Below are 25,011 nucleotides of genomic sequence, written 5' to 3'. Positions count from 1 at the left end.
CACAGGAAGTCTGTGGCAGAACAAGGAAACAATCCCGGCCCTAGGCTAGTGCCCTAACCACTGGATCATCCTTTCCTACAGTCCCATATGGGGCCTCTGGGTATAAGGCAGGGGGCAAGAAGCAATATCAAGCACCTACCTATGAGCGCCTTGCCTTCTCTAGGGACAGAAGATGCAAGATTTCCACATATGTGGTGTCCAACTTACCTGGCGGGGTCGGGGAAAAGGACAATACTACAACCCCCCCAGTTGAGCTCCAGGGGTAGTACACACACAGGAATGGGAGCTCCCCAGGATCCAGGGGGGGTCTCAAAGTGGGCACGGAGAAGGGTAGGGGAGTACCCCAACGTGAGGAAGGGGGTCCCCTCAGAGCCCGTGGGGGAGGGGCGCCAGGGGCGGCTCCGGCCCGTGAGAAGGGGGGTCCCCTCAGAGTCCGTGGGGGAGGGGCGCCCGGGGCGAGGGGGGTCCCCTGAGAGCCCGTGGGGGAGGGGCGTTCGGGGAGGCTCCGTCCCGTGAGGAGGGGGGGGGTCCCCTGAGAGCCCGTGGGGGAGGGGCGTCCGGGGAGACTCCGTCCCGTGAGGAGGGGGGGTCCCCTCAGAGCCCGTGGGGGAGGGGCGTCCGGGGAGGCTCCGTCCCGTGAGGAGGGGGGGTCCCCTGAGAGCCCGTGGGGGGCTCAGGCGCTCACCGATCTCCCTGCGGCGCCGGGTCCGCTCGGCGCCCCCATCCAGGATGTGGGTGAGGAGCTCGGGGTTGAAGGAGGCCGAGTCACGCTCCCTGCGCAGATCCTTGTTCATCGCGATGGCGGTGGCTCCCCGACTCCGTGACCCCCACCCAGCCCGCACAGACTGACTGAGCGTCAATGCCAGCAGCAGCCGGGCAGCTTCGAGCCTCGCTCCCAGCCCCGCCCCCTTGCGTGGTACGTGAGAGGGCGGCGACCTGAAGAGAAAGCGATTGGCGCGCGGCTCCGTCACTCACCACGCGCGCTTGCGCAACGGCCTGCTGGATGACTGCGTTGTAGCCTAGTGCTAGGCTAGCTCTTTGCAGGGGGCGGGGCCGGGGTTCATTCACTGGTGTGATCAGGAGGAGGAGGAAGCTCTGCCCCAGCAGTTCCTTCACCCTAGCGCAAGGTGCAAAGGTGGAGTGGGGCTCTGGCCAAGTAGCAGGTCAGGCAGTGCTTAATTTGTGCCAGGGCTGGGCCCCGGCTCTGGGTTTGCTGTATCGGTTATGAACGTAATTGTTTGAGCTCTGGCACTTCTTTCATTACAAATTAAGCACTGGAGCCAGGGCCCACAGCCTAGTAGGTGACAACCCTTGAGGGGAACACTGCATATCAGGGAGAGGTTGAGGCAGCGAGTTATTGTGCTCAGGAGGGGGAAGATCAATGGGTTAAGAAGTTAAAAGGCTGTGTCTTAAAACACAACAAGGGGAAAAAACCAGACCCTAAATCTGATCATCTACATTTTGAAGGAACTAGCTGCCATAGCAGGAATGGATAGCACTGGCAAATAGACACAAGTGACGTGCACAGCTACATCCTGAGCAGCTGCTGGATATTCCTCCAAAAGGCCACTGAGGTTCTTGTGGTTTTGAACTTCAGTATCACTCGCATAATGTGCCGTGCAAGTTTTTTGTTGTTGTTGAAATCACAATCAGTCCCACCCTGCATATACAAGGGATGGAACTAAATGCATTGCAACAAGTAACTATTTCAGGGCTCTGTGATGCAATTAGTGCAGTCCAGTGAATTAATTGCAAAGAACAGTGACATTTTAGGGCTCTAGCAGTGCATTCCTGCATCCACTGCACAGCTAAAGTACTGGAGATCCCATGCACACCTTGAGAGGCACAGCAGTAAATCAAAACAGAAACATAAATTTGCAGGGCTTTATGAGTTACAGCTCCAGCATCCTATTATTAAGTGCACATTTGTTATTTAACATATTGCAAACAGGTCTGGGTGCTATTATGCTAGGCACTGCAAAGCTGTTACAAAACAAAATAAACTATTTTGATATAAAGCCTTAAACTGATTTAAGAGTGTTCTCACCAAAAACTGCATCGATTTAACGAAATCAGTTTTCAAACTAAATTAGACAAATGGGCACTCAAACGGAGCATAAACTAGTCCACTGCCAGTAGCATCAGAGCTGGAAATAGAATCCAGGTAGCATTCACAGTCCCCTCCGCTATCCACCAAAGTGGTACCTCTCCACGAAGATTATTTCACAATTTAATTTTAAAATCAACACAAATAAATATATCTGGTGAAACGGACGAAGTGTAGCCCTTTAGCTTCATAACACTGTATAGGTACTAAACATAAGTTAGTGGCCTGGATTTCTCTATTTTAGATGCATATCTAGCCTCCTACCTTCAGAAACTGTGATTGCCCCCTGTCCAATGAACCTGTGTAATACATTTTTCAGAACTATGTGGGAAGGAGTCAATAACTATGAAAGCCTCCGGTTGCAACACATCATTGGCACAAAGCAGAGGGAGTGATTAATGGAGACAGACATTCTTTACATAGCTGGGAGAGAACCTGACTATGCACATTCACTGGCATAAGTTCCTCTGCAGGGCTTTGCAGCTGCCATCTGCAAGGGAAGACTGGGTTGAGCAATTTCGTCTAATCATGTGGCCAGGCGCCTGGCCACGTGGGAAAGCAGGGGGAGGAGATTTATTGCAGAGCTCTCTCCGGCTTCCAGGTTCCGGGTGTGTGTGTGTAAGCAAACGTCCTAGGGAGAGAGGTAAGGGGCAGCGCATTGTATGACCTCTCCCCAAAGGGTCCCAAGAGAATGAGGGAGGGTCACAGAGAGCCTAACGGAGGGTGAAAAAACCCACAGAGCAGGCCCTAAAGATCCTGAAAGAGAAATCAGAGGCAGAAGGGGGGGAATAGGGGTGCCCAATGCCCCAGCTGTGAGCTAAGGAAACAGACACGTGACACAAAATGTGGGGGAAGCAACCCTGCCACTGCCAGGTTGCTTGGTGAGTTAAGCTCCCCTTAGCATGAGTGACAGGTTCCTGACTAAGCCCCAGGAGTAAATGGCTAATTCTCTATAGCACTGAACATGAGGTGGCCCCCAGGTTTTGGGGAGGAGAGACACTGTTCCTGCAGAGTGTCGGAGCACAAACCCCTTGATCCCCTTATACACCCTCTTTGGGTCCCCTGAACTCTTGCCAGCTATCCTTTCCTCACAGACTGCCCCCAAACCCTCCAGTTCCCCCTCCTTGTTCTTCCTTCTTTCCCCCTTCATTTTCTCCTCTTTCCATCGCTCACTCTTTTGCTTCCCTCCTCCCCCAGTCAATTGCTGCTGCTGGTTGCCAACTTTCTAATTGCACAAAACTGAACACCCTGGCCCCACACCTGCTCCTTCTCTAAGGCCCTGCCCTCCCCCACTCACTCCAGCCTCCCTCCCTCATTTTCACTGGGCTTTGGGCAGGGAATTGGAGTGCGGGAGGAGGTGAGGGCTCCAGCTGGGGGTGTAGGCTCCAGGGTGGGGCCAGAAATGAGGGGTTCAGGGTGTGGGAGGGGGCTCTGGGCAGGGCAGGGGATTGGGTTGTGGGAGGGGGTGTGGGCTCTGGGGTGGGGCTGGGGATGAGGGGTTTGGGGTGCAGGAGGGGGTTCTGACCTTGGGCAGGGGATCGGGGTGTGGGAAGGGGATCGGGGTGCGGGCTCCAGCCGGCGCTTACCTCAGGGGGCTCCTGGTCGGTGGCACAGTGTGGCTAAGGTAGGCTCCCTGCTTGCCCTGGCTCTGTGCTGCTCCAGGAAGCAGGGCTGGCTCCAGGCACCAGCCCAGCAAGCAGGTGCTTGGGGAGGCCAACGGAGAGGGGTGGCACGTCCGGCTCTTCGGCGGCGGGTCCCTCACTCCCTGTCGGAGCGAAGGACCTGCCGCCGAAGAATGAAGCGGCGGCCGTGGAACAGATCACGATCGCGGCTTATTTTTTTTCTTTTTTTCTTTTTGCTCCTTGGGGCGGCAAAAACCCTGGAGCCGGCCCTGCCAGGAAGTGGCCAGCATGTCCCTCCCCTAGGAAGAGGAACCAGGTGCCTCTGCGCGGTGCGCACTGCCTGCACTTGCAGGTACTGCCCCCACAGCTCCCATTGGCCACAGTTCCCGGCCAATGGGAGCTGTGGAGCCGGCACTGGGCGTGGTGGCAGCATGCAGAGCTTCCCTGATCGCCCCTGTGTGTAGGGGCCAGACATGCCGGCCGCTTCCAGGAGCATGTGGAGGCAGGGCAGGCAGGGAGCCTGTCTTAGCCCCGCTGCGCCGCTGACCGGACTTTTAATGGCCCGGTCACTGGTGCTAACTGGAGCCACCAGGGTCCCTTTTCGATGGGGCGTTCTGGTTCAAAACCAGATGCCTGGCAACCCTACTGCTGCTTCCCGCTCTCCATATCAGTTTGTGCTTCCCTGCCAAAATTAGTTAGTGCTGCCCTGTAGCCTTTTCAACGGGCCCTGCTGCTACAATCTTTGCCTCCTCACCAAGGCCTGGCGGGGCTGGGTGGGATGCAGAGACCTTATGTACCCTTCAGGCCTGGGGAGAAGAAGCTGATCAGGAATCTTCTCCCTTCCTCAGGTTCTTGGGGTGGGTGTGCTGGAATCTTTGCTCCCCCTTTCTCCTGGCTATGAGGAGCTTCACTCCTGCTTCCCACTGTCTCCTGGCGAAGGAGCTCCTGTGCACAACAGGCTGGCGTACTGTGGGGGCCCTGCCAGGAGGAGGGGAGTGCACCAGTGTGGCATAGAGGGAACTTTGGACATGGGTATATTTTAGTCTCTAAGCAAGAGGTGGTGATGCAGGGTGCTGGGGGTGAGCTAAGAGCATCCCTGATTTATTTTGACAGTGGGCTACTGGTTTTCCACTTGGCTGATGATGACACCCTTAAATGGCTGGGCCCATTGCACATACGCCGCTGAGGGCATCAGGAAGTGTAGTTTGAAAGGAGAAATGACTACTCCATGTGCTCGGCTGCTGGGATCTAGTGAAGCCAACAAGTGAGCTTCCATTGATTTTGGACTAGGGCTGTGGAGAGAGATCTCCATGTATTAAAGCTCTTAAATGGAGTTAAGGAACCTAACTCCCATATACATATACTGAAGCAGCAGGAAGTTGCTGATCTCACAGGTGTTCCAGCCGTATTTGCCACTTTTTGACAGTCTCTGTCACGGAGGAAAGAAGGTCTTATGGCTGCAGAACAAGACCGAGCGTTAGGACTCCTGTGTTCGGTTTCTAGGATAAAAATAGCTACCACTTATCTGCTGTATAAATATGAGCAGGTCCTTTAACCTCAATTTCCCCATGTGTAAATGGGAGCGGTAAATATGTTTGTCCCTAAAGTGGTGTTGGGAGCTTCTTAATTAATGTTTGCTAAAGACTTTGAGATCCCTTTATGGAAGGCAACATTAGTGTAAAGTATTATTATAGCTGAGGTGATACAGGCTCCACCCAGGAAGGTGGCATTACAATGGTTCCTGAAACTTTAATACCTATAGTAAACACTAAATAGCCTGATCCCAACATGCCAGAGGTGAGAGTAGTAAGGTGAGATTATCCTGTCTGCTACTTCTGAAGCAAGTTTTCTGTAACATGACAGTGAGAGCTACTAAATAATTTCTCAAGGGAAGTGCATGAAAACCCATTTGAAAGTAGGTGGTTCAATACAGTATTACAGGGGTCGGCAACCTTTCAGAAGTGGTGTGCCGAGTCTTCATTTATTCACTCTAATTTAAGGTTTCGCATACCAGTAATACATTTTAACGTTTTTAGAAGGTCTCTTTCTATAAGTCTGTAATATATAACTAAACTATTGTTGTATGTAAAATAAATAAGGTTTTTAAAATGTTGAAGAAGCTTCATTTAAAATTAAATTAAAATGCAGAGCCCTCTGGACTGGTGGCCAGGACCCGGGCAGTGTGAGTGCCACTGAAAATCAGCTCACGTGCCGTGTTTTTCACGCGTGCCATAGGTTGCCTACCCCTGCAGTAGTAAATGTACAACAGGGAACAATCTTGTCTTGACCAGGACTCCTTCATTTGTAGAACCTATAGGTCAAATTCAGACTGGGTGTAGGTAGGTCTAACTCCATTTACTTTCTGTTATTACTAAGTTAGAAAATCAGTCAGTATAGCCCTTCAGATTTCGGAATCAAGTTACACAACCCACAGTAGAAAACATTGATAATTACTAATTTGGAAAGGTGACTTTGTTTAAATTTTTGACAGAGTCCCTAAGGATAGGGCCTCATTCATGCCAATTGATTATCAACTCTAGTGCTGCTAACTCAGAGGAAAAACCATCCACTGCTAGATCACAAAACAAATTTGGTAAGTTACTTACATGCCCAATCACCAAGGTCTTCTTCCCAATAGATCTACATTAGTCAACCCTTTTAGCCTATTTCCCAATGAATTACACCTCTACCCCGATATAACGCAACCTGATATAACACAAATTCGGATATAATGCGGTAAAGCAGTGCTCCGGGGGGGCGGAGCTGCGCATTCCGGTGGATCAAAGCAAGTTCGATATAACGCGGTTTCACCTATAGCGCTGTATGATTTTTTGGCTCCCGAGGACAGCGTTATATCGAGGTAGGGGTGTATTTTAGTTGTAGGATGTGACTGACCCTCCTAATGACCTAAGATAATCGCCTATGTTTGTGACAGTTCAAAAAGCTTCCACACTTTGTCTTATGTCTGTATACACCTAGAACTTGAAAGGCCGAGTGAAACCATTAACTATGGTAGATATATGCACCGTGTTCTATAATCCCAATTAACAAAAGTAACTTGTTCAGTTTTAAAACTATTCTGCAACAATCTTGATTGGAACCGGTTACAAAACAGACACCCACACATCTGTCATAATCTTTAAAACACATACACAAGCACATACGCTTTCTTACTAATAGGTACTTAGCTTCAGGATGCGGTCAACTGACTGATTTGGGTCATCACCCAACAGAAAGTCTGTGTGTTACTTGTCAGAGTTCAGGGCAGATGCACCACCCATCGGAGGTGAAAGCCTGAGAGTGAATCTCTCTCTCACAAGCCAGTCAGGGAACAAGATATGAGCTCTTGCTGCTGGAACTGGAATTTTCCAGTCTCTTTGTGCAACACATCTTGTCAGACCAGCTTGTGTAAGACAAGGTAACCATAACTATTGGTACAGCCGCCGTGGGACATACCTTGAACACTCTCTGCAAGTTGCTTTCCCTTTGGGGTGCATACTTTTGGCCAGTTTTGCAGTTATGCTCGCTCAAATTGCAGTTTCTCCATCAACACTCTGCTAGCGGCTGAAAAGTCCAGTTTAAAGTTCCTATAATTTCCATATTCTTTGATGCTCTTTAAGCTTGTTTTAGCAGTCCATTACACAGGGCAAAGTCACGTCAAGAACTGTGGTTGTCCAGCAGGTCAGAACAGCGTATCCATCTTCCATTTCTGTTCTCCTTGTTTTAACAACAATGGTTGGACCTTAGCATGTAGGGCTGAGCTGAGTCTGTGCATTATTTACCAAGCAGTTACATTTTGGATTATTCCATTCGGTGGTCAATGGTCCTTAGCATTATAAACACACTATTTGACGCATTTCTTTTTATTTACAGCCTTTTTTTAGCACAGGTGTATTTCACTAACTTGAGAGCAGAAGCATGCTTGTTTAGCCTTACTGCTTCACTTTATTACTTTAGCTAAAATAAATCAATAGGAACGCAACCTCTTTCTTTCCCATGAGGCAAATCCTGTTCCTAAAGTTTACAATATTTTGCCCAACGCTGTATTACTTATAGTTGACTTCCTTTGTACTCGAGGACGGCCTGTATCCCCATTTGAAGTTGTATTAGATTCCATCAAGTCCCCCCATTTTACAGCTATATGTGGCACATCATATACTATCAGTGTTTGATATTATACGATTGATTTTCAGTTCATTCATTCACAGGGGAAAGGCGGAAGTCTCTTTAGCTGCACCAGCAGTACACCTTTGTGAAAGACTGCAGCCACTCTGGGTTTCCGCAGACTATTGGATAAATCTAGCTGTTAGACCTTGGGCTTTTATTCTGTCAGCTCGCTGGTCTGTCTTTACTAAAAGGTTTTAATACTTGCCTGGGTATTAAATAGCAATAACTCAATTTTGGGGCCTTAGTTACTATGTGGGTTATAGTGTTGTGTACACACACTACCACAGTCACCTCTGTATAGGATCTTCAGGACCCCAGGAATATTCGGCGAGGCAGTGTAATCTAGCGGCTTGATCACAGGGCTGGGAGTAAGAAACTCCCAAGTCCTTTAATCTCAGCTTTTTTGCTGACCCACTGTGGGGCAAATCTTATTCTCTCTGTGCTTCAATTTACCCCCTCTCGTGAAATGGGGTAAGTATGTTCCTGTTTCAGAGCAGTTATGAGAATTAAAGTTTGTGTAGCACTTTGAAGATAGTACTTAGTGATTATTGTTAAACCTCTCAATCAAGAGAAAATATCTTTATACATAAGGCCTTAATGCATCCATTGGGTTTTTTGTAGGTACATTTTGGGGCCTATGAAGGTTGACTAACATCCCTTTAAATACCTGCCCAGAATTTTGTCAGCTCTGCAAGATGCTGCCCAGTCCTGGTGTTTATTATTTTCCTTGGGAGATTAACTCTGGATCAGTCGCAGATGGGGAGACCCTGCGAACATTTGGCAGGTGAGAGCAGCTTTTTTCAGGCCAACGCTACTTTCAACAGTGTCTCTGTCACGTCTGTAGTTCCTTTTTTCTTCCTTGCGTCCTCTCAACTCACTTTTTAGGGTCCCTGCTGCTGAGTTCACTGAATCGATTGTGTTTCAGGTTACACTGTTATGACATGGTCCAGTCTGAAGCCATCCTGACAGCCCTGCGCAGTTCAGTCCAGCACCAGGTCTGTGTTTGCACCAAATTTGTGGAACCGTTCCAAGCCCAGCTTGGATCCCTATATGTGGCTCTGGGAGAGATTGAACAGAGGGATGGTAAGTGCTTCTTTGTTTTCTCCTTACGTGAAAGGAGGAGCTGACTGTTCGTCTGAGGAAAGGAAAAAACCATGCACTGGTTAGGCCTCTGTCCTCCTTTGCTCTCCCTCTCCACCCAAAGCAACTGTTCTATTAGGTGAAGAAAATCATTCAAACTCACTCTGAGACACAGCATGTTTTATGGTTAGAGCAGGTTCTATTTCCAACCCTGCCACTGACTTCTTGTGTGACCTTGGGCAAATCACTCCTCTGCCCTGTGCCTCAGTTTCCCCATGTATAATATCCTTATCCACCTTCATAAAGTACTTTGAGATTGGCACATGAAAGGCGCTAGAGAAATGCCAAATATTACTACTTTTATGGCTATGATAAAGGACCTTTCCTCTCTAAAAGATAGCCTTATCTCGGAACGCTGTGATCGCTGCTCTTTGATACCACTATGCAGTTAATCAGTTGGTTACAGGGAAACTGGTGTTCTCGGCGGAGGCTTGGGACGGCATAGTGCAGCTCAGCGTGTTCGTGTTTCAAAGTCTTAGGAAGTGGCAACATTAGAAGACACGTTTGATCGTAGAGTAATATCATTTCGCTCATTTAAAGCATAGATGTTAAAACCAAGAAGTGTATTTTAAAATGAATGTTTTAGCTGAAATGAATTGCAGTGAACCCATGTTATAGGGAGGAAGGTTGGTTTTAAAGTACCTTTTAAAGGACTGAGAGTCAGGAGATCTGGGTTCTATTCCTGACTCTGCCATTGACTCACTGACACCTTGGGAAAGTCACACCCCTGTCCTCTGCCTCAGTTTCCCCACCTGTAAAATGAGGAGGGTAATTATTAGGCTAACAGTGTTGCTGTGAGGACTGATTAGCCTATAAAGTGCTTGGAGATCCTCTGAGGGAAGGTGCCACAGAGACAAATTAATATTTTCTATCCTAGTCATTTGGGATTAGCATAGCTCCACAAACAGGACCCGATGCTTGTGCATTGAGCAGCCGACACAGTGAGCAAAGTGCAAGTTCCACACAGCTAACGCAGCAGGGATGTGTGTCTGCACATGTACCGTGGGAAATTAAGGAGAATCCCCTCCCCCCCCCGCCCGAATCTTTCTATCCCAACCCTAAATTTTCAATAACTGTAATTGCCTTTCCTCATCTGTATTTTGTAATTTGCAAACACATTTAACTCACTACATTGCAACATGCTGTTTACCTTGAGCCACAGCTTAGAAATCTTTGCATCTCTTCTCCTTCCCTCAGAGCATCACAAATACATCCCCACTCTGAGGCATGGTATGTGAGGCGTGAAAGCAGTCCGACAAGCTCGGTGAGGAAGGGCGCCAGATCCAATTTGTTATGGTGCTCGGAGGATCGTTTTATTTGCATTATAAGACATAGAAAGCAAATGTTGGCTTGGCTGTACGACTGCCAAGTGAAGCTGAGTGGCTTTGTCCCAGGTAAAACCTTGTAATAATAATCATCAGTGAGTGGAATTCTTCTTAATTAGTTTGAGACTGATTACATACATGATTTGTAACACCATGCCTTTCTGGATTGCCTTCCAGTTGACTGTCTCCAAGCACAGTCTAAACACAAATGATTTCAGTCTCACAGCACCACAGGGAATTGTTCCCATTTTGCAGGTGAGGCAATGAAACAGGATAAGACCAGAAAGTCCCACAGCTAGTCAGCGAGAGGGCTAGTTTCAGAACCCAGGACTCCTGGCCTGCCACAGCTCCTGCTCTATGGAACAATCTCCCCATAACTCTCTGCTTCGGTCGCTCTCCGCCTATTTTTAAAGTTCAGCTCAACCCCTTATTTTCTCCTGCCTCTCTCTCAATTTCTCTTTCAAGTCCTAGTATGTAACAGTGGGGGTTCAGTCTGTGCAAAAGATGCTACGTAACAGTTCTCCTCTCGAGAAGCCGCATTCAGTATTTTATATTTGCAGGTGAGGGGCCTGTGCTGAAGGCTCGGGTGCTGACGTGCGTGGAAGGGATGAATCTGCCCTTGCTGGAGCAGGCAATACAGGAGCAGCGGCAATATTTCCGAGAGAGACAGGGGCAGGTGGAGAGCAGTGCCTCCTAGCCTTGCTGGAGGAAGGTGTTGTTGGACTGAGTCCAGGTCTCAGATGCATCACCTGCCTTCCGTCCTTCTCTGCATCCCGCTGCTCTTTTGCTGTTTTGGCACCATGAGCCCCAATCCGGTTCCGAGGTTGCTGCCCCTTTCCACAGTGTTTCAGGTTTTGGATGTCCTCCGAACATGCATTTGCCTTAGGTGTTTTCAGGGTCTCATTTTTATCACTCTTTTCTGTCCCGTCACATCAATGGGATGAACTGAGTGCCTGTGAAAGTCAGAGATACCAGGGGTTTAAGCTGGTTCGCCCTCACACTTCTGTCAATAAGCTTCAGACCTAATCTGAAATACCCTCCACTATTCCAGTCATGGGCCCCATGCAGCTATGCCAGTGCACCTCAGTCCTGACCCTTACAAACTCCCACCGTTCCAGTGCTCAAGTCTGTCTGGAAAAGAGACTGGGAAGCATGCTGAATTGAATGGCAACTTCAAGCAAATCTGCCCAGAGGACAAGACCAAATCCTCATCACACAAGAGCTGAGTCAGGATTTGAACCCAGGTCTCTAGAAACAAGAAAATGACGCACCAATTTATTACACTAGCTGGTGCATCTTTGCAGTTAAAGTCAATATCTCAGACTGAGACGAGCGTGGACAGTGTCTGTTGGCGTCAATGGGAGTTGGGTGCGTGCGTTTGAGGAAGGAATTTGACCCAATGAATTCTGAAATATAAAATTGTGGTGCCCCGCAGACGGAGGTTAGTCATTTGTTTCCCTCCTTTACAGGACGAGAGTAGGAGAGAGTCTGATCCTGGGGGTGCTTTCCTTTAAGAAAACCTAAATTGTCTGTTTTATTATTGTACTGAACGTGTTCTTTGACTGAAATGTTCATAAATAAAGGAGATGAAAAGAGCATGCAGCCTGCTTCTGTTAGTGATTAAAAACTGCATTCGTGTTAAGGGGCCTGAATTCATCCCTGCTGTAACTCTGCTGAAGACACAGGGAACTGAGTCAGGGGGGTGTTCTTTAATAATGGGTCTCTTTCAAGGGTACCTGGCTTTGGAAGAGCTACGGGAGGAGGACATGAGACTACATCAAGGCTTGTCTACCTTCAGAACACACTACAAGACCTATCTGTTTACCAAAGCCATACTGCTGCAAATGAAGACAAACATTAACGTGGGGTGGGGAAAGAGAATGTCTGTGGGAGGGGAATAAAACAAACTTAACTGCTCTAGAAAACCTCCCAAGGAGAGGTGGGGAGCAGCATTCACTGTGACGTCCAACTGGACAACACTTTGCACTTCAGTTACTTGTTTGGCTTGTAGATTCTATGGTGACATACAATAAAAGAAACTCTAGCTAGAGAATTCCCAATACGGAAGCCAGAGGGAGCTAGGTGTATATTAGGTTCCACATTACCTGGTGCCTGAAACCAAGACCTGAGACTTGCCTATCATTTATACAGCTCGCTATCTTGTTTGATTATGTTGCACTGTATGTTTATTCACACAGTTATTAAGCCTTGTCTTCATGTGCTCTGGGCTCACTGTAAAACCTGAGATGGAGTCTTGAGAGGTAGTTTGGTTCTCCCAAAGGCCTGGACTAGAGCATGCAGACATTACAACTTACTAGTAACATTCAGATACAATTATTTTGTGGGTGGCCTGAACCATCTTAATTTGGGCTATTAGTTTTTAAGCTACTAGCCCAGCTGTGGAACAACTGAGGACATTTTAGGTCATTATTCGTACAGCCATGCCAAAGATCTGTGCAGTCAGTGGACCCATGTATGCCCTGCCATTCCACATCGTCAGAGGGCATGGGAGAGAGTCGCCAAGGAAGAGAACCGTGACTAATACAGTAAATGTGGCATAAAGAGGCCTCTTCCCTTTGCTTTACATTGGAATTGAGAGCCTCTTGAGGCAGCCTTACAGAATACTACAAGCCAAAACCAATTTTTTTTTTTGGCCTGGTAAGTAAACCTCCCCCACCCCCATCATCTTACTAAGGGCAGACAGAGTCTGCTTGGGCTGGTAGATGTTTGTTGGCCATTTTGCAAGGCATAAAGGCATTTATTAAAGTTATTTGTATTATGGTCGCGCCGAGGCGCTCTGGTCATGGACTATGACTCCGTTGTGCTAGGTGCAGTATAAACACGCCCCAAGGAGCGTACGCTCTGTCCCTGCACAGTTCTCAGCTGTCCCTCAGCATGGAGGATGAGCCCCTAAGTGACTTGTTTCCTGGACAGTCGCTGTTGATCTCCCACTTTTATTATCATACTGATTTTGTTAGCAATTATACTTAAGATTGTGGAAAACGGGGTAACTAAATTGATCCCCCGTCATGTTACATTTCTTCCACTGCAATTCTGCTTGTGTCCCTTGTCTGGGTCGTCATCCTCCCCAGCCGGCTAACAGCTGGAAGGGTGTGAAGGCCACTGAACAAAATTCTTTCCTCCTCTTACCCCAGCAGTGGCCAGCACCAGCGAGTGCATTTGATTGTAACTTAGACACTATAACATTTTAAATTATGTCTCCCCCTAGTGGTCAAATGACCTGGGCACAAGAGTGGAATGAATTTTGACCCTTTGGCAACCCAGTAGATCAGCAGGAAGGCTACACTGAGAAGGTGAGATGAGCATGTGGGCAGGAGCATACAGTGGGCATGGAGAGGAGACGGCCATTTCACACTGGACACAGGAAACTGAGTGCAGAAACTGCCCAGCCTGCATAGGAGGGGCTGCATGCCTGCCTTAAAACCTACCCTCCAACCTCACAGTATTTAAGTTAAATATTGAAGGAAAGCTGGTATATTATGGCAAATCCATCTTTAAAGTATTAGATCTCTTTCCCCACAGGCTGCAGGGGCCAGTTTTCATGCAGAAATGCTAGCCATAGACTTATAGGGGGAAGAGCAATACAGTAATTATGGCCTATCACAAGGGACACGGTTGCAGCTGGACCATTTTCTACAGGCCATCAGAGTTGGCTTTAGGAAGTTTAATACAGGGAGGCCTGGGGCTACTCGGGCTGGGAAAGGACAAATGGTTTTACACCTAATTAGGAGACGGTTGGTTGAAAATAGAGCAGATGGTATTGAACTGATAAGATGTACATAGCAGTAATACTTAGCGCTAATAGGGCTTTTAATTCATAACTCATTCTCACAGCCCCCAAGCCCATTTAACAAAAGGGGAAGGTGAGGCAGGGTGAGTAAGTGGCTTGTTCAAAGTCACAGGAGGAGACAGGCATCTTTGAGCGAGAGATTGATCTTAGATGGTCAGGATCAGTCCAGTCCTCTGACTACTAGTCATTTTCTCCAACGTATTCGCCTAATAACTGTATTATTTAATTTAGGAGGGGTATTTAGTTACTGATGTGTGCATTAGAAATTGAACCCAGGGTATTTGAGAATTGCTTAAGGCACTGGACTGAAACAGCTTGGAGGTTTTGCATTGGAGGGCAAGCATCTTCCCTGCCTATGTATAGTATGTAGCACAGCTTGGGATGTGCACATTTGTTTATAGAGTAGCACTGCCATGAGACATGCCTTGAGGCTCTTGTTTGGATGTGAATAAACATAAGCACTGCCTCTAGGCTGCTGAATGTGGTTACACTGTGGGGTATTATTAAAGGGAGTTTTCTTTGCAGGGGTTAGGGAACGGATGGGATATTGCGATGGAAAGGGTTTAATGCAATTGCAGTACCTTTTTCCATCCAACAATACCTTCAGTTTCTGGGATGTTCATTGAAAAGCGGGGCCTGCTGGTACTCTGAAGCAGAGGGCAATGTTAAAATGTGCGGGACTGAAATGGCAAAGTGGGACTCTGACTAATGAATGGAGGAATGTTTCAGTGACAAGCCTGCCGACGGACCATGGACACATTCCAGGATGTGTTCCAGAAGGTGGAGAAGATTGGGGAAGGCACCTATGGAGTGGTGTACAAGGCGAGGAACAAACGGACAGGCCAGCTGGTGGCTCTGAAGAAGATCCGTCTGGATTCGTGAGTGTCCACGCTCCCAACCAGGGTCCAGCTCACACATTCCACCCCAAAGCCAGAACTCTAGGGTCATGCCAACGCTAGGGTTTGAAACTGTATCTGAAATGTTTACCCAACACAGCTACTGTTGTAACATGGTTAGGCAACCCACATCACAGCATTAAGAAGCCACGATAGTGCCCTGCTGGGCCTGTCTATAGCATAGTCTAGACCTCTTAGGATCAAAACCTGGTCCAGAAGGGAGCAGCAACCCGTGCCATCTCCAGTCAAGCTTGAAATGGTTATCAAGCACAGCTGTGTCCAAACCATACTTGAGAACCATCATCTAGCCAGGCCAGTTTGTGCTGCACTATAGACAAGGCCTAACCTTCCTAATTGCACACAATCCTCACCCCTCATTCAAACTTACTGATCAGCATGACAAGCTAAGAGCTCCCCGACAGGAATGGGAAACACGCCTCAGTCTGAGAACAAGTATTCTAAGATAGCCTGTGCCACAGAAACTGGCTTGTACACTCCTTGTCATAACATTCCCCTCCGCTTGCTCCTCCTCAAGCTGGTCTTAAAGCAGTTCTCTCCCTAGCATGGACAGCCTCAAACCAGGGCCAACACTTGTTGGAACTTGGCTAGGCTGACTCTGCGCATGCCAGTGGGACAACCAGGCTGGCTTAGGGCTCTCACTTGGCCGTATAAAGAAAGGCCAGATTTTCAGGAGCACACCTCACCCACAATGACATGTATGACTGAGCTCTGGCCCCAGTTATGTGTGCTGAGCACTTGAAAATCTGATCCTGAGCTCTCCTAAAAATCTAGGCCTACGTTGTCTAGATACATATGGAGAAGGTCCTGGATCGAGAAACCTTATATTTTCTGTCCTAAGCCCCTGTGAGTATCCACCAAAAAGAAAGGTCAGAAAGGAAGACGTCTGTGAGACACATGACTAGCTGAATTGGCATTTACCTGCTAATATCACGCCAGGAAATAATAGGAATGCAATAAAGTCTGTTTTTCCCCATAGGGAGACAGAAGGGGTTCCGAGTACAGCAATCCGAGAAATCTCTCTGCTCAAAGAACTTAAGCATCCAAACATAGTGAGGTAAGCGAAGCACTCAGTCTGGCCATGGAATTGGGGCGGTCGGGTCATTGCAATACGACTCACTCGCTACTGATCAAGTGCAGTTGTGTCAAGCTGAGGAGCATAAGGATGTTAACCAACGTCTCCCAGCTTTGTGTGTGCCAAGTAAAAGGGGTGTTGATAAAAAGGAAATGGACAAGGCATTTCTCAGTCAGTCACGTATAAAAAATCGTTTTCTGCTCGCTCTCTGCCCTAACCACTCACTTAGCTATTTTTCAAACAGTAAGTGCCTGTCAAAGTCCCTGAGTGTTATTCAGAGTCATTACCCTGACATAGGGCAATGGAAAAGGCCACAGTTCCAGTTGATGGGTTATATTTTTAGACACAGCCACACATTAAGAAGTGTCTGGAACTTAAAAATCAGATGAACAATCTCTGTGAACAGCGTGAATTATCGTTCAAAGTGGAGCAAATTTACAATTTCGTAGTCTTCATGTCATAGAATCATAGAATATCAGGGTTGGAAGGGACCTCAGGAGGTCATCTAGTCCAACCCCCTGCTCAAAGCAGGACCAATTCCCAACTAAATCATCCCAGCCAGGGCTTTGTCAAGCCGGGCCTTAAAAACCTCCAAGGAAGGAGACTCCACCACCTCCCTAGGTAACGCATTCCAGTGCTTCACCACCCTCCTAGTGAAATAGTGTTTCCTAATATCCAACCTAGACCTCCCCCACTGCAACTTGAGACCATTCTCTTCTGGAGACTAAACAATCCCAGTTCCCTCAGCCTCTCCTCATAAGTCATGCGCTCCAGACCCCTAATCATTTTTGTTGCCCTCCGCTGGACTCTTTCCAATTTTTCCACATCCTTCTTGTAGTGTGGGGCCCAAAACTGGACACAGTACTCCAGATGAGGCCTCACCAATGTCGAATAAAGGGGAACGATCACGTCCCTCGATCTGCTGGCAATGCCCCTACTTATACAGCCCAAAATGCCGTTAGCTTTCTTGGCAACAAGAGCACACTGCTGACTCATATCCATGTTTCTTTTTCCTTCTGTGGTTGCATTAGTGCTGTAGAGAACTTAATGGCCTTTTTCTCCATTGAGCATCTTAAACTTTGTTTTTCCCCTGGAAATTTCCTTGGTGTTTTTTTTTTTAAACTTGGTCACCTTGCTGAGCTAATGGAGAAGATGACCGTGGCTGTGAGACTTTTGTGGAGAAATTCAAATGCAGGAAACATGATGTAAAAATGTGTCTGGGTGTTGACAATCAGACACCAAATAAACAGAAATGAGATAGATGGCCAAGGAAACCGAATGCCATGCTTTGGCTATGAAAAACAACAGGGTGTCTTACAGCAGGGCTCCAACTCTCGGGGGGTTGGTTAACTTCGCCCCTTTTCTCAGCATTAGCCAGCGCTGCCTAGCTACAACCAAGCTTTCCTGGTCAAGGCGTGCTCCTTTCTGAAAGACCTTCCCAAGCAAGATTTCCTCTCCCCTCCTTAAAATCCAGGCCAGAGCTGCTGCTCTGGAGTGGCTGTTTTGGAGAGCAGCAGCAGACTGCTGCAGATTACAGTTACCCTTCCAGCTAGATTCAATACATCTACACTTCACTGAAAAAGCCACAGACCGGCCACGGCCGGCCCGGGTCAGCAGACTCGGGCTCATGGGGCTATAAAATTGCAGTGTAGATGTTCGGGTTCAGGTTGGAGCCCAGGCTCTGAGAACCCGCGCGGGGGTGAGGGTCTCAGAGCCCAGGCTCCAGCCCGAGGCTGCACATCTACACTGCAGTTTTACAGAGCTGCAGCCTGGAAGCCTAGGTCAGCTGACCCAGGTGCCAAGACTCGGTGCATAGGCGCCGACTTATTCTGGCGCCGGTGGTTGCTCGACCCCCATCGGCCCCCGCCCTGACTCCACCCCTGCCCCGCCCCCATCCCAACCCCTTCCCCAAAGTCCCTGCCCCAACTCTGCCCCTATTCGACTCCTTCCCCAAATCCCCGCCCTGGCCCTTCCTCTTCCTCGCCTCCTCCCCTGAGCGCGCCATGTTCCCGCTCCTCCCCCTTCCCTCCTTGCTACAGCTGTTCGGTGGTGGCAAGCGCTGGGAGGTAGGCAGAGGAGCGGGGACGTGGCGCGCTCAGGGGAGGAGGCGGAGGTGAGGCGGGGCAGGGTGCTTGGGTGCCGGTGGGTGCAGAGCACCCACTACTTTTTCCCCATGGGTGCTCCAGCCCCGGAGCACCCACGGAGTCGGTGCCTATGACTCAGTGCTGTGGGATTTGTATTGCCGTGTAGACGTACCGATAGATTCCAAGGCCAGAAGGGACCATCGTGATCATCTAGTCTGACCTCCTGTCTAGCACACGCCGGAGAACTTCCCCACAGTAATTCCGAGAGCAGAGCTCCCATCTGGATTTAAAAATGGTCAGTGATGGAGAATCCACCATGACTCAACTAATGCGTATTGGCTACATTTTTGCTTTCATCAGGCTGTCCTTGTTCTTTTCAGGAATGTCCATTCACGTGCAGGATGGTTTGCCACCCGCACCAAACTCTTCCCTCCAGTCTTACCAGATACAACGGGCCAGCTCCTCAACTGGCATAGCTCTGCCTTTCAATGGAGCTATGCCAAGTTACACAAATTGGTGATCTGGCCCTATTATCCCACTTACAAACTAGCTGCTGCTAATATAATGTAGAGAAGATAGATAATAGCTAGTAAGGCACAAGGCATTTCAAATAAATCCTATTCCATTCAGCTGCTGAAGAAAAGAAGCTAGCAGAGGGATTGTGGGCCTGCTAGAAGAGAACATATCTATGTTACCCACTGTCCTGTTCTACCACTGTTTCATTACAGAAATAAGTATTGGTTTGGAGCACTGCTGTATAAAGCTGGTCAGGACTGTTTTTAATAAGACTGGGTATGGTTGTGTTTTGTTCTTAGGCTTCTAGATGTTGTGCACAGTCAGAAGAAGCTGTATCTGGTGTTTGAGTATCTGAATCAGGACTTGAAAAAGTACATGGACTCGTCCCGGACAGGGGAGCTCCCTTTAAGTTTGGTAAAGGTACGAAGTTTAGAGAAGTAAGAGTGCCACCTTGGCAAAATACCTGCAGGCGGGTAAGGCTGTGTTTATACCTGCTGCCCTCTGCTGGATGGACCCGGAACTGCTCCGCTGTGTGTTAGACTTTATATTGATAGTGGAAATTGTTGGTAAGCTCCCACAGAAGGTAGTAGGAGCGGTGAGTGCTCAGCACCTCTACAAGTCAGGCCCAAGGTGCTGTTTGATCGGAAAGATTCTAGACAGTATTGTCTGGTTCGTTAATTTCCCAGCCATTTCCAGACTTCTCAGCTTATTTGACCAACAACAAAACAAGTGATGTTGGGGGGAGACAGTCCAGGGAGCTACTGCTAATTGTTTTTATATTGAGCAACACGCTGCTGGCACTGGCAATGACAGCACAGCATGGATTTGACTCCTTCCCTCCCCAAGGCAGCAGGGATAGAGACGTGTCAGTGTATTGCTGGGTTGTGGTCAGAACCTCTGTCATGGGTTTGGATGGAGCTTGGGTGACAGTATCTGGGCTGTGGGAGAGAAGTCAAGAACATAAGAACGGCCCTACTGGGTCAGACCAAAGGTCCATCTCGCCCAGTATTCTGTCTTCCGACAGTAGCCAGTGCCAGGTGCCCCAGAGGGAATGAACAGAACAAGTAATCAGCAAGAGATCCGTCCCCTGCCGCCCATACCCAGCTTCTGGCAAACAGAGGCTAGGGACACCATCCCTGCCCATCCTGGCTAATAGCCATTGATGGACCTATCCTCCATGAACTTATCTAGTTCTTTTTTGAAGTTCTATTGCAACCGTGAAATATTTTCCATACAGATGTTGGACGCTTCCTTAATGAAGATCTACCGTATTTCAAAGGTTGTCATTTAAACCAGCCCAGTTTTCCACATTGTCTCATTGCATGGATGTCTGAAATCTCTCCTTTTAGAGCTATCTGTTCCAGCTGCTGCAGGGTGTGAACTTCTGTCATTCGCACAGAGTCATTCATAGAGACTTAAAGCCTCAGAATTTGCTTATCAACGAAGTGGGAGCCATCAAACTGGCAGATTTTGGTCTGGCTAGAGCCTTCGGGGTTCCACTGCGCACTTACACTCACGAGGTAATGGCTGTGTCCCATCTGATCTAAGGTGCCTTCACCTGGGTATCTTAGTGCCAATCTCGCTCTCTGGTTTATCTCATCTGAATTATTTGACTCCTATGAAAAATAATGGTTTCAGAGGGGTAGCCGTGTTAGTCTGTATCAACAAAAACAACAAGGAGTCCTTGTGGGTTAGTCTCTAAAGTGTTACAAGAACTCCTCGTTTTTATGAAAAATAATGTAATCGATGAATTTCTGATATGCCCATCACTGTAAAATCTGTGTATCGGGCACTACAGTGGTCTGCACTGTTGATTAGATGCCACTTCTTGTGTGGTTGGAGGGGGCATAGATGGATGTTGTACATAAAGAATCTTTCCAAGCTGGACACAGCAGGAACTGTCCCTTGCTAAGAGCAGAGAACTGTGTGTATCTGCCAAGGGAAACTAAACTAAAGAAGGGGTAGTCAATAGGTGGACCGTGGGCCAAGTCTGGACCACCAGATGCTTTTGAACAGACCCCGAAATTTTATTTACTTATCATTGGGGTTTTTTTTTTTTTTTTTTTTAATTTTCTTCTCTAGTCTGGACCTTGACAAAAAATTGTCTACCCCTGCACTAATGCTTTTGTTTTGGTTTCTTGTAGGTGGTAACCTTATGGTACCGGGCCCCCGAAATCTTGCTGGGATGTAAATACTACTCGACTGCAGTGGATGTCTGGAGCATTGGCTGTATCTTTGCAGAAATGGTAGAATAGGTTTAACCATTTTCGAAGCGAATGGTCCCTTCTTTTTAACATGACATTCATGCTATTCAGGCTCACGCTTATCCATTTCTTACCCTGGTCCTGGATGGCACTGGGAATACACCACGGAACAGGCAGCTAGGAAGTTGGCAGCTTCTTAATTGTGCATTCAGAGTAAAATTCACTCCCCGCAGGCAGGGCCCAGCACAACAACTAGCCACCACTTACAGCCTGTTTCTCTCTATATGCACGCTTAAATCTTCCAAAAATTGCCCTCTGCATCAGGGGGAAATTTAACCTGGGCTGGCCAAAATGGGACGTATGGTCACAAGAGTCCCTTTTTTAAGCCCTGGCCTGGCCGTCCCAATATTTTTGGCAAAACTGGGCATTTGTCCCCTTTGCTCTTGCCAAGAACAAAGGGGACAAATGCCTAGTTTTGCCAAAAAAGTGGGGTGCGACCCCTAGCGGGGTGCAGAGGAACATGCAGGGGGAGAGCAGCAACGCCAGCCCTGCGTGGGAGGGCGGGCTCGGGAGAGCAGCTTGGATTGAGCCAGCCCCCTGTGAGTGGGCAGCAGGGGATCTTGGGCTGGCCCTGTACCTGGGGTAGAGGGGGGCTTTGGGTTGGCTCCACGCAGGTGGGCTCAGGCTGGCCCTGGGCTGGTGGCAGGGGGTGCTCAGGCCAGCCCCATGCATGGTGGGGGGGGGGGGGGGGAGAGGAGGGCCTCAGGCCGGCCCTGTGCAGTGACCCGTTTTCCCTTTGGGGAAATATGGCCACCCTATTTTAACCTCAGTGCTTGGATAGCTGCTGCTAAGAGCTGGGTGCAGCAAGAAGACTGCATTACAGAACTCATGTCCACCTGCGCCTGAGGTTCTCACACTGTGGTCTGCAGAGAGCTGGCATGTCACCTCACATGCCAAAAAGTCTGGATTCCTTTAAAAGCAGCTTGAAACAAGGAGAAGACGGACCTAGCTGCCACCACTAGGGCCTGCTGCCACATTAGAGGGGCAGAAGCAGAGGATGCCCTCAGGGATCAGAGCCATCAATGGGGAGGGAGCTTGTGCAGCTGGACAAAATCTGCAAGGGGAGCGGAGAAGGGGAGCAGGTGTTTGTACATATATCAGAGAGAGGAACAGAGCCCGGGGTGGGGGTGGTGGAATGAAGAGGACAAGCAGATGCAATGTTATTTAACTTTCCCAAACACTTACTGTATTCTAGACAGTCACTAAACACTTCCCTAGCGTTACTTTGCCATGGAAGGGTTGCCCTATATCAGAGATGAACGTTATTCTTATTAGGGAATAACGTGAAGGAAACTTAATGGCCTGGATCTGGTGCTTTGGTTGCTCCCAGGTGACAAGAAAAGCCCTGTTTCCGGGGGATTCTGAAATTGACCAGCTCTTCCGGATTTTCCGCACCCTGGGCACGCCCACCGAGGCAGCGTGGCCGGGGGTGACCCAGCTTCCCGACTATAAAGGAAACTTTCCCAGGTGGGCGAGAAGAGAGATGAAGGAGATCGTTCCGAACTTGGATCGGGATGGGCGAGACTTACTGGCGGTGAGTTCTGAACAGGTGTTGGGGGGGCTCAGCTCTTGCCAATAGGGCAAAAGGGAGCACATGTTCAGCTGAAATGACAAATCGCAGGTCAAGTGGTGTGTGTGTTTTGCCTCACCCCTGAACCGTGCTCTTGTATTTTGGACCCGTTGGACACAAAGGTTCCCGCATGGGAGTAGGGATTAGTTCTACTGGGCTCCATGTACAAATCACTGGAGGAAATTCTCTGGGTAAAATACTGTGCTATGTAGGTGGTTACACTATGATCGTAACGGTCTCTTTTGGCCGTAAACGCTATGAATCTTTTCTATTCAGGTTCCTGTAGCACATGCAGCTCTGTGGTATCTGAGCATCTAAAAAAGATTCAGAGGGCTGGAGTAGTGGGGTGATTGCTGTTTTTCTCTTCTAACATCCCTCCAATGTCTTCCACACTGAAAAACATACAAACTTGAGCTGTATGTGTGACGACTGCACCTGGAATGTTGTTCTTAACAACAGATTCCCAGCCCCATTCAGCATCAGAGCTAGTAATGCAGGTTGCTAAGTGCTACATAGTAGCTGTGGTGCAGGATGGGTGTATAGTGATAAATCTCAATACACATTCATGCTGTAGTGTTTTTCCCCCTTAGTAAATAGAGTAAGAAAATCTTGTAGTCATGGAACAGCTGTTTAAAACTACACTTAGTAGAACCCTCTAGGAAACATAGGCTGGTCGAAGGGATTTCACCATTTACAGTGTTCCTTTGCCTGGGATTTTTTGATCCAAGAATGGTTATTGGGCAGTGATTTACCGGGGGGGGGGGAGGGGAAGGGGGCAGAGTTGTGTACGATGAAGTACAACTGCAGCAGCGTGGCCAGCGTGCTTGTCTGGAACAGACTGCTACCCTGCACATGCTCCGGGTACAAGGTGCCGGCTCTGATCCCACTCAGGCAAGGTCTATAACCGCAGCCCATAGAGGACTTTTTGGGGTGCCCTCCTTTTTCTAAATATTTGGGAAACCATGTGGCTTGGTGGTTGGTCACCAGCCTGGGGACTAGCAGGTCTGGGTTCTGTACCAAGCCCTGCTACTCTATGTCCTTAGGTGAATCACATCTCTGGACCTCAGTTTCCACATCTGGAAAATGGGGATATCAATCTCTAGCTACTCAACTTGGATATTGCCACACCTGATTAAAGTCAGTAAAGCCCTCTTGGGCTGTCAGATAAAGGCACCATATAATAATTGGTTCTCTTTGGAGGCCAGAGTCTAGCAGAGGGGAAGCGGCACTGGCTTGAGCTATTTGAAAGCTTTTGCATTTGGTTCAATTAAACATCTTGCTTTAAAAATAAAAACAAACCCAAATCCTCTTGGTTTTCTTTGCAGCAATTGTTACTGTATGACCCCGACAGGCGCATTTCAGCTAAGGCAGCCCTCAACCACCAGTACTTCTTCTGGCAAAGCCCCCGTGACCCCAAAGACCAGCACATGCTGCAGAAACACTGCAGCTGAAAGGACCCAGCGCCTCTGGCAGCCTGTATTCCTGATGTTGAGCTCTGTGCATTTAGCCTCTCCAGTGGCTGAGCAGGGAGGCTGGCTGGGGTTGAAATGCCTCCATATTACAAAGGAACTTGGAGGGAAGTGTTAGTTCTCATTTAGACAGAGGTGTTTGGATGCTCTCAGCCCATTGCTGGGGGTATCTGTTAGGGCTGTTAGAGCCTTCTTGAGGTAGTTGTTACATGTGATAGGGACAGGCCTGATGGCACCATCCATCAGCCTATAATACTGACTGGGGGACACTAAATTCTCACACTGGAGGGCAACTTCAGAATCCTTGTCCCCTTGGCTGGGAGTGTAGCGAAAGTGATGGCTGGTGCAGTGTAGCTTGTCTGTCCTTTCAGCACCCAGTCCTGGCTGTGGTTCAGATAGCCCATTGCAAAGAGATTTGTCAGCTTCCCTCCCAGCATCAGGCAGTGCTTGACCTAAAGCAGCGGGGAGAGTCTACTGCATACAGCCAGGAGCGTCGCTGTTTATTGCTATTAAAAAGAAGAGGGGCTGTTAGTATAAGACTTTGTGTTCAACTGTTTAAGAATTTTAGAGTTTTAATTCCTAGTTAAACAGCAAGTGAAAATATCTTAAGAATGATCTTCATCGTGCGCGAAAGAGAAGCCAAAGGCTCCCGCTATGGCAACGTGTGAAGTCACACAGTTCTGGAGAACACGCCCTTTTGTTGTCCAAACGAAAAATGTTCAGTCACTTGGGTTGGCTTTGACAATATTTTACTGTTTAGCTTTCGAGTGATTTAGCACCAGTTTTTGATGCAGTTGTGTGACTTCTCTCCTCCAGTAAAGAAAATACATAGAATTTGTTCCTAAGTCTTGGTTGTTTATGTTATAGGCTGCTCAATTGTTTAGCCACCCCCTGGACCCACGTAGTGATGGAATCTGACACTCTCTCATGTATGCCAAAACCTCGAC

At 48.3% G+C, this 25,011-nt stretch overlaps 3 protein-coding genes across 5 annotated transcripts in view; 2 read left to right on the top strand and 1 right to left on the bottom strand.

The window, feature by feature from the left end:
* ACOX1 (acyl-CoA oxidase 1) overlaps positions 1-838 on the bottom strand; it is a 31,377-nt gene extending 30,539 nt beyond the window's left edge. For both annotated transcript variants that reach the window (XM_065415652.1, XM_065415651.1), the window contains exon 1: positions 686-838. In XM_065415652.1, coding sequence (XP_065271724.1) covers positions 686-794 — 109 coding nt within the window. In that variant the 5' untranslated portion in view covers positions 795-838. The remainder of the gene's footprint in view (positions 1-685) is intronic.
* Positions 839-2,685: 1,847 nt separating this feature from the next.
* TEN1 (TEN1 subunit of CST complex) lies at positions 2,686-11,940 on the top strand. Of its 2 annotated transcripts, none has more exons than XM_065415933.1 (4): positions 2,686-2,750; positions 8,518-8,680; positions 8,822-8,979; positions 10,922-11,940. In XM_065415933.1, the coding sequence occupies exons 2-4, from the start codon at positions 8,592-8,594 to the stop codon at positions 11,056-11,058; spliced, it is 384 nt and encodes a 127-aa protein (XP_065272005.1). In that variant the 5' UTR covers positions 2,686-2,750; positions 8,518-8,591; the 3' UTR covers positions 11,059-11,940. The 2 variants fall into 2 exon arrangements, with proteins under 2 accessions (XP_065272005.1, XP_065272006.1); XM_065415934.1 differs by having other exon boundaries at positions 2,692-2,750; positions 8,572-8,680.
* Positions 11,941-14,922: 2,982 nt separating this feature from the next.
* On the top strand, positions 14,923-24,046 carry CDK3 (cyclin dependent kinase 3). Its single transcript, XM_065415857.1, has 7 exons — positions 14,923-15,050; positions 16,066-16,143; positions 19,061-19,181; positions 20,111-20,281; positions 20,906-21,007; positions 22,356-22,559; positions 23,921-24,046. Exons 1-7 carry the CDS (start codon positions 14,923-14,925, stop codon positions 24,044-24,046), a joined length of 930 nt encoding a protein of 309 aa, XP_065271929.1.
* Positions 24,047-25,011: the final 965 nt, after the last annotated feature.

This window comes from Emys orbicularis, chromosome 13, assembly GCF_028017835.1.
Source record: "Emys orbicularis isolate rEmyOrb1 chromosome 13, rEmyOrb1.hap1, whole genome shotgun sequence".
Classification (NCBI taxonomy): Eukaryota; Metazoa; Chordata; order Testudines; family Emydidae; genus Emys; species Emys orbicularis.
This window is presented reverse-complemented; position numbering and strand designations above follow the sequence as displayed.